Here is an 8,868-nt window from a genome sequence, read left to right as displayed (position 1 = left end):
GAACAGAAGCTTTTTAGCTTTATGAGGTCCCATTTATCTATGCTATCTCTTCTTAACTCACAATCTTGATAGCATTTTCTATATATCCTACATGTCATGGTGTATCCTCCGAAGCTGAGAGTATATATAACTCCTGCATAATTGCTTATTTCTGCACCTACTCCTCAGGTGAATGCTGTGACAGTGGGCACTTTGACAAGGTTATTTTCACCATTGTTCCACCAGTGCAGCAGAGTATCTGACACACAGGAGGTGTGAAATAAATAAAGTTTTGATAAATCAGTATTGAAACAGATGAAAAAGATTGCTCTGCCACTCTGCAATGGTGCCAAATCCCTTGTGGTTGATTTTCCCACATCGAAGACAATCATCCCCTGACAGATTCAACCCATTGGTCCTCTCCTTGCCTAACTGATTCAGAGAAATGCCCAGCACCCTTAGTGGGAGGAGCTGCGGTGGAGCAGAGGTGGCTGGGCAGAAAGGGGCCACATGGACTCATCATTGCTTCAGAGATATCTGTGCTGAATTCATCCCTAACATCTTCTAGCTGTTTCCATCGTGGTTTTTTGCCACTTTAGATCTCCAAGACTTGCACATGTATGTTAACAGGTATATATTACAAAATTAAATAAATCATTTGATAAAAATCCAGTTTTAAAAGCCTTTTTGGATACTTATATACAATCACCTCCCCTTTGAAAAAAAACACCAACACTTCAAATTCAGGCATTTACTAACAATACTTTATTAATTACATCATATTTTCATTATTTGTTCTTCAAAATAAAATGATTGTTTTATCACAGTTCTCACAAATCAACTGATTTATTAATCTATACCAAAAGAAGCTGTTCTAATGAAAACAGTATCATCCAAGAAGGGTTAAGAATCCCATGATCTAGTAAGAATTAACTCTCATTATAATTAGCATAAAATAATGATATTAGTCACATGCCAGAGCCTAACGAGAGGGACTGGTACTGTTTATCCCTAATAGCCCCTACCCCAAATTTAACCCCTTCTTACAGAAAGAAATGCAGTTAAGGAGATCTAGAACTAACCACAATTCTAACTTAATTCTGACCAAGTTTTCCAGTCCATATGTAATAGACGAAACAGTTCATAACTTATAACCAGAATAAAAGGAAAGAGCAAAATTTCTTAGATAATATTTTCCCAGCTAATAAAAGTTTTGTGAAATCCCCACACTTTTATCTAAGACATATATCATTTCCCTGTATTTTTTTGTAATCATTACATTTTTTCAAGAAAGCTATTATCTTTATCATATTACAATACCTGTTATTATTTTTCATATTACGGTATAATTTTTGTCCACATGCAAATTCATGTTATACTTGTAATCACATGGTGCTCGACATTTTATGAACTGTATCTTTCACTTAATGCAATGTTTGCCACTTGCATATAATGAAACCTTCCATGTCTTGTTTCATAGTTGCTAACACCTCCTAATCTCCTTTAGCATAGCTTTACTATTGCACATTTAGGGCATTTTCATTTTTTCTGTTACAAAATACAACATTATATAATTTGTTTTCAGTGTTCTAAATTGTTTCCTTGGTATACAGAATATAAGAATTAAGCAGTTGAAAATTTTTCTCTCTCTTTGTTCAATGAAATTATTTTATAAAAAGGTTGGGCCAATTTACATTTCTCTAGTAATTGGTAAATTTTTCAGCTTAGAGCACTGCACTCTAGCATCTCATTGCTAAATTATAAGTGAGATTGAACTTTATTCAACATGTGTATAGGCTTGCATGAGTTGTCTATTGTCATCCTTAACCCATTCTTCTACTTCCTTCCATTTTTCAAAAGATTTTTTAATTGGCTGCTTGAAGACCTGAAAATAAGCCTCATAACCTGACCTAAATGCAAAAGGCAAGAGAAGCAAAATCAGTACAAACTTGCTGAGTTACCTGAGAGATCCTGGTTGTTACCAGAACAGCATCAACAGAAGACTTGTCCCTTTAAAGGAAATGCTGTCTGCTTAGCCTTGTACATCCTCAGAGCCTCAGAGTGAAGCAAGAAGAAAATGTATCATTGAAGATTTGAGGGCCACACTTTATTAGGAAGTTGTATGTTTTAACTTTAAATCACTTAGTAACTTTTTTTAAAAAACACTGAGGTTGGACACTAATGATGAAACAGGTAAAATGTAACTAAGCATCCAGCTAAGGAGTTGGAGGGGTTAAGGGAGCAGGCAGCTCCTTAATTGCACAAGCAACCTGATTGATACACTGCCCAGCACTCAGAAATAAAGGTTACGATAGCTTTGGATCTTGCATTTTCTAAAATCTTGGGTAGGGGATACTCCCATATCACTTGACATCACAGAGAAGGGCAACCCCACGGAGCACCCAATGTTCAGAGGCCTGGGCTGTCCTGAGGTCCACAGCAGCGATGTAGTTCAAATCTGTTCGAACTGGCTTCTTGTAGATGGGGCAGGAATAAAACCGAGGATCTTTTACAGCTACAAAAAATTCATAAGAGAAAGGAACTTGGTGAGTTTCTAATTTAAGCATCTCAGAGAGACTGCAAAGTCAACCCTGGGCATTCTGAAGGTCATTCCAAAGGAAGATGGCTTTGGGAAACATGAGGGAAATTCCTTCTTATGTCACACAGTTCCTGCATGTGATCCAAACACGACCACACTGGATGTGACAAGACCACCAAGAAAGCCTTAGATTGGCCCCATAACCCCTTGCCCCATGACCTTGGCAGTAACCCCTGCCCAGGTGTTACTCTCTCTTTTCCACCTGCCAATTGGGCATTCTTCTCCAGCCAGTCTCCTTGACCTCCTGCCAAGTCTTGTGTACAATGCCCCCTTCCTTTACCACTATGGGCATTTGGCACAAGAGGCAACTTTTGGTTAGACATCCAGCACCATATAATATAATTTCATTATTATTACTATTATTTTATAATTTCATCTTCAACACTCTGTGCCATAGACCACATCACATTTTAAATCACAGGACAGAGGTATCCTGGTGAAACCCAGTGTTATGAATGTCATTGTAGCAGAGAGCCAAAAATGGCTAGGAAGCAGAAAGAAATGGCACAGTCCTGCTCTCTTGGATTCTGTTCTCCCATTTTAGAACAAAAAAGTAGATTAAGCTTCCAAAACCACACATGCAATGAAAGACAGCCAGTGTGTCCAGCTTTCAAAGATGCTCACTAGTGAATCATGCCTAACCACTCACTTGTTCTCTCCAGCCTTGAAAACCTGGTGCTCAGAGACAGATCTGGGTCTGTGGGGAATTAAACTTAACAAGTGAAGAAAACAGTAAAGCTTTACAGCCATGAATTAGGCTGTGGAAGATGCTCTATTGTAAGTAGGCTGCCAGTTTAAGCTTCATTAGCCCCTTGTGAAATCCAATCTGCCCAAAGCACTTTCTCTGCATATCTCCTAACAGCTCTAGAACTAGTATGGTATTTTTAAGTCTCTTCCATATTATAAAATTTTTAAGGACAGAAATTGTGTCTGTATCCATCTTTTTACTTCTCAGAAAGATCAATACAATATTTAAAAACTGACTCTTGGTTAAGGATTGAGATAAAATCACATATAAGGGGACAACTTTGGAGGATTAGTGTACCAAGCTGGGCACTGAATCATGGAGGTAGAACTATAACTACAATCTTAACATGTCAGAGTTAATGATTTATTTCCCCAAAGTGATTTGTTCAATAACTTCACTTTCATAACAAATTACCAAAAGCAAGGCATTATCAAAAGTTAGTCTCAATATTTGGCCCAAAAGAAGTTTGAACTTACTGTTCCATGTGGTTTTAAACATTCACTATAAATTTAATTACTTTTACTGGAAGAAGTTAAACATTTGAGTATCATAATATAATACATACATTTGAATATAAAATAAATATTCTGAAGTAGTGATTCCTAAGCAGGAGTGATTCTATCCTCGGGGGATATTTGCCAATATTTGGGGACATTTCGGGTTATCACAAGTGTAGGCCTGCCCGGTGTGTCATGGGTAGAAGCAAGCACAAATCCTACAACAAAGTTTTATCCAGACCCAAAGCATCAATAGTACCAAGGCTGAGAAATCCTGCTCTGCAAACAACAAAGAGATAAATATTTTTCAGTACTTAAAAACTCTGTGTTCATTAATCCCATGAAATTAATCACTAGACACAACCTCAAACAATATAACACCTAATTCTGAAGTTTGGATGCAGTTTTTTCAATTACTATGAGGACATCACTCATAACACTAATTGGGTCTATCTATTAAAAATTCTGATCAAGTGAATGACAATGAACTATGGAATGCTAACTATACTAACAATATATTTAAAATCCTAGAGTCTGTAAACATGTAACAAATAAATAATTGTTCATACTGCAAAATTGATTAACGACCATTTTATAAAACTTGAAGGAAGCCATTAGAGCCTCAGGATAATTATAATAATTATACCTTATAAAGTATTTGACTCCTTGGATTTTAATTCCAAAATAAATTAGAATTATAAATAATGACAGTATTTTTAATAAGCAGTTAAAATAATTGTCTGAAATATTTATCTAGTTTTATTTGCTTTTAATTGCTTCAGAACTGAAGGTGCCCACACCAAGTCACAGCATGCATCAAACCTTTGCAGCAGGGTTTGAAGCCACTGAAAATATAATTTCATAGTGGAAATGCTGACAGACACTAAACAACCACAAAAACAGATGATCTGCAGCCATCCTTCAAAACAAGAAGCTTTGAAGACAGAAATAAGTGTGCCAGGTAGGAAGAGCAAATCGGCTACATATGTTTAAAGCCTTAGGGTTCCAGAGAGAGAAACGGAGAGAAGGGGTTGTGAAAACTGGTGAGCTCTACATATGTGGACATTAGATCAAGGGCAAACACAACAAGGGGATTGGACTTTGAGCACATGATAAAAGCGAGAGCACACAGGGGAGGGGTGAGGATAGGTAAGACACCTAAAAAATTAGCTAGCATTTGTTGCCCTTAACGCAGAGAAACTAAAGCAGATACCTTAAAAGCAACTGAGGCCAATAGGAAAAGGGGACTAGGAACTAGAGAAAAGGTTAGATCAAAAAGAATTAACCTAGAAGGTAACACACATGCACAGGAAATCAATGAGAGTCAATGCCCTGTATAGTTATCCTTATCTCAACTAGCAAAAACCCTTGTTCCTTCCTATTGTTGTTTATACTCTCTCTACAACAAAATTAGAAATAAAGGCAAAATAGTTTCTGCTGGGCATTGAGGGGGTGGGGGTAGAGGGAGGGGGCGGAGTGGGTGGTAAGGGAGGGGGTGGGGGCAGGGGGGAGAAATGACCCAAGCCTTGTATGCACATATGAATAATAAAATTAAAAAAAAAATCGTAAAGATTTTAATAAAATACATTAGGAAGATTTCATTTGCTATCGATGTAACTTCCTTATCTATGCTATGTTTTACCACACATTAGTGTACATTGCTTATGTTCTTTTCAGTGCCCAAAGTAACCAATTACATAGTCTCTAGATAGCATTTAAATCCTTCCTTTATTTAACCTCCTTGTTGCTTAAAACATTTAAATTACTAGACACTTTGCTCTCTCATATGCCATATCTTTTAAGCATAAAAAGCATATGATTTAAAATTTTAATAATAAAATTATTTATGATGTGTCTACTATGTGCCCAACATTGTCCATTCAGGTCTTTTAACACACCTGTGGTAGATACTTTTATTAAGTCACTTTACAGATTGGAAAACTAAAACACAGGGAGGTCAGTTACTTATCCAATAGTACAAAGTTGAAGTGGCAAGCTAAGAACCAAAACTGGGCAGAATGACCCCATGGCCCATGATGCTCTGAATCGCTGCAGTGCTTAGGATGTCTCTGCATTGGTGTTTCTATGTCTTTGCAGGAAGATGTGAAAATGAAGTGGGGATAACCAGATACCTGAGTTCACCTTGTAGCATATTTGAGACTCCTCCAAAACCCCTTGATTAATTAATTACTAGGTTCCTCTACCCAGAAGAACAACCCAAAGATCCTGGTCCCTGGATCATAGTCCTTTACTAGAAGTAGGGAATGAGAACTCAAGCCTACCATTGGAGGAAGGGGGTCAGGAGCGAGAGCTCCATCTGCAGAGGGCAAAGGCTCTCACTAGGTACCCTATACATACAATCTAACTCTAACTCACCAGCTACCTGAGAAAAATTCACTTGTGATTTTAACATGCAAGGGAGAGGTCCTCATTTTGATGTTAGTCTTTATTCTCAAGCTTCATCCCAGGCTCCCAGGGAAATCCTGCAATGCAGAGTCTTAAGTAGGGCACTAGCCATAGTAATTCTCAGAGGTCTGCATGCATCACACAATGGGCAAAGTCTGATGCTAGCTTTGCCACCAGGTAGCCAAGAATCACTGAAAACTCCCTAAAGCCTCTAAAAGTTAACTTCACCATCGGCAAAATGGAGATGATAAATTTTGCAAAAGTGTGGTCAAGATTAAATAAGTGAATATATGTGAATGTCCAATATAATAATAGAATGTCTGAGATACAACAGATACTAAGATATGTTATTTGCCCATTTTCTTCGCTCTCTCCACCTATGAACCTACAGGTTACCTATACACTTACATTTCCCTAAAACAAATTCTCAGACTCAAGTTCCCCATGTCCTTGACTGAGTTTCAGGTTTATAAACTGGTAGTGGATTAACTGCTATGAGGCCCAGGAGTCAGGAGGAGACCTTCCAGCCTCCTATGTGACTCTCCTTACCCCATTCCCATATCTGCACAGTCCTGGATCAGATTTAGTTATAGGACATTCTTAGAAATGCATTTCTCTTGTAGGTAATAATCCCATGAGCTTACTAAGAGGGCTCTCTAGGCCCTCTCACACCCTCTTAGTAACCAGAGATCCATATAAGTCTCATCTCATCCCCTGAAATGTTCCAATCACTGTTTTCCTGATAGATGATTCAGCCATAGCAGTGAAGTTGGTTTAGAAGCATCATTCTGTCCATGTAATAAATCTGTAAAGAACCTGTCTTTCCTGAATATGCCCCTTTTTGGCTTCTTTTGAGAATAGTGGACCCAGTGTTTATGTGTGTAGCTTTCCTTCTTGGTGAGTTAAGTAAAATTTAATTTTTCCATTATGTCTAGTGAAGAACGTGAATTTTTAAATTTGGTGGTAGATCACACAAATTTTTGAGTTAAAATCAATATCCAAATGTCTTCTTTGTGAAATTAAACCAGTACTATATTGAAATTTCAATCATTAATTAATTTGAAGTAAGAAATTACCTTTCATTTAATGTAAAACTTTAAGAATTTTAATTTTAAAATGCTGTGCTTGAAATGTCTTTTGGCCATTAATGGTGCCACACCTCAATTATAATCCTGCTCAGTTACCAAAATTAAAGGAAAATTAAATTTATAGGGGAAAATTGTAATGGGAATTTTGTTTTCCATCACTAAACAAACATCTATTTGAACAACAAAACTATTTAACAAAACAAATTTCTACCAACTTCTATTAAAACCAAAATAAGAACAAAGAACTAAAGTTTTCATTTGCCTTTTTTTATACCTTAAATTGAGTCCCCATGTCCTCTGCTTATTTTATTTCCTCATTTACCTGCTGCTAATGAGTATCACCACTGACTAATGCCCAGCAGGGTGGGCATAGCTGTGCAATAAAAATCTGTTCGTAAATAATAAAGAGTTGCCTGTGTTATGAAATTATTACTGTATTACTGCCATGGTGAGATGTTTAATGTCAAATTGCCGTGGATTTTTATAGTGTAGTCACAAGCAAAGTAATACCTAACTCAATGTGAGAAAGATTTTTCTTTCATTTTATAAAGGAAACATTTTCACAACATAATGACTGGAGGCAAAGATATGATAAAGCAAAATGTCTAAAATATTATTTTTGACTAAAAGAACATATGACTAATATTTCTATAAAATAATTATTGTCCCAAGACTTGACACCACCATAAGAACCAGCCATTATAGAGCCACACGCAGGATATCTGTCTATGCTCTAACAGACATATTAATCCTTTCAGAGTTACCTTAAAAATACTGAGCAACACCACGTGCCAAACAGAGTACTAGCGACTTTCACATTCCTTATCTGTGTCTCTCTTTCACAAGCTCCTCTCTGTCATCCTTTGACTAATTCTCTAGCAAGGTAATGCACAGTCCCTTTAACATAACCCCTATCAGCTAAAGTCTCTCAAGAAAATTACACAGATCCCATGATACATGGTATGGAATCTACCTATAAAATGCTCTCGATAAATGTCAGTTCTCTTCCAACCTCAGCCCCATCTCCACCTTCTGCTTGAACAATCCCCTTCGTGTAGAAGTTTTGTTTTTCATTAAACACTGTTGACATCCAAATATCCTGGAATAAGCCTGTCTTCTTTATCCTAGATTCATGCTATTGGAATGAGCCAGCATAACAGAAGGAACCTGGATCTGAAGTTAAGTAAACTAAAGCTGTTCAATAGTATGCAAGTCACTTCCCTTTCCTGAGACTTAGCATCTTCTTGCTAAAGTGAAAATAAAATAGAAATAAGAATTACGGTCTTTCTGGATCATCATAGGAAAAAATAAGGGCTAGGGCTATAGCTTGGTAGCAGAGCACTAAGATGTAAAAATAAAGACTCTTTCCTTAAAGGTCTAGGGGAAGGCTTGGCATATACCACAAATCAAAAAGAAAAATAAGAGGTTTTTGGTTTTTTTTTTAAATTAATCATTTAGTGTTCTCCAGTCAAAGAGAACAGGATTTGCACTCATGCTTCTAAGAAAATCTCCAAACTCCCCATGTGAATAGAGTAAGAGTTCAGGGGTAAC

At 36.9% G+C, this 8,868-nt stretch overlaps 1 protein-coding gene and 1 long non-coding RNA gene across 3 annotated transcripts in view; one reads left to right on the top strand and one right to left on the bottom strand.

Annotated features, from left to right (window-relative positions):
* Nucleotides 1–729: 729 nt before the first annotated feature.
* The window catches only part of Dnah5 (dynein axonemal heavy chain 5), a 312,016-nt gene continuing 303,877 nt past the window's right edge, over nucleotides 730–8,868 (bottom strand). For both annotated transcript variants that reach the window (XM_074077723.1, XM_074077724.1), the window contains one exon: nucleotides 730–2,494. In XM_074077723.1, coding sequence (XP_073933824.1) covers nucleotides 2,343–2,494 — 152 coding nt within the window. In that variant the 3' untranslated portion in view covers nucleotides 730–2,342. The remainder of the gene's footprint in view (nucleotides 2,495–8,868) is intronic.
* On the top strand, nucleotides 3,245–8,592 carry LOC141423942 (uncharacterized). Its single transcript, XR_012448708.1, has 3 exons — nucleotides 3,245–3,355; nucleotides 4,606–4,784; nucleotides 8,446–8,592. It is a non-coding gene; the product is annotated as an uncharacterized lncRNA (long non-coding RNA).

The sequence above is a fragment of the Castor canadensis genome, chromosome 6 (genome assembly GCF_047511655.1).
Source record: "Castor canadensis chromosome 6, mCasCan1.hap1v2, whole genome shotgun sequence".
Lineage (NCBI taxonomy): Eukaryota > Metazoa > Chordata > Mammalia > Rodentia > Castoridae > Castor > Castor canadensis.
The sequence above is the reverse complement of the archived record's forward strand: the minus strand, read 5'-3'. Positions and strand labels throughout refer to the sequence as shown.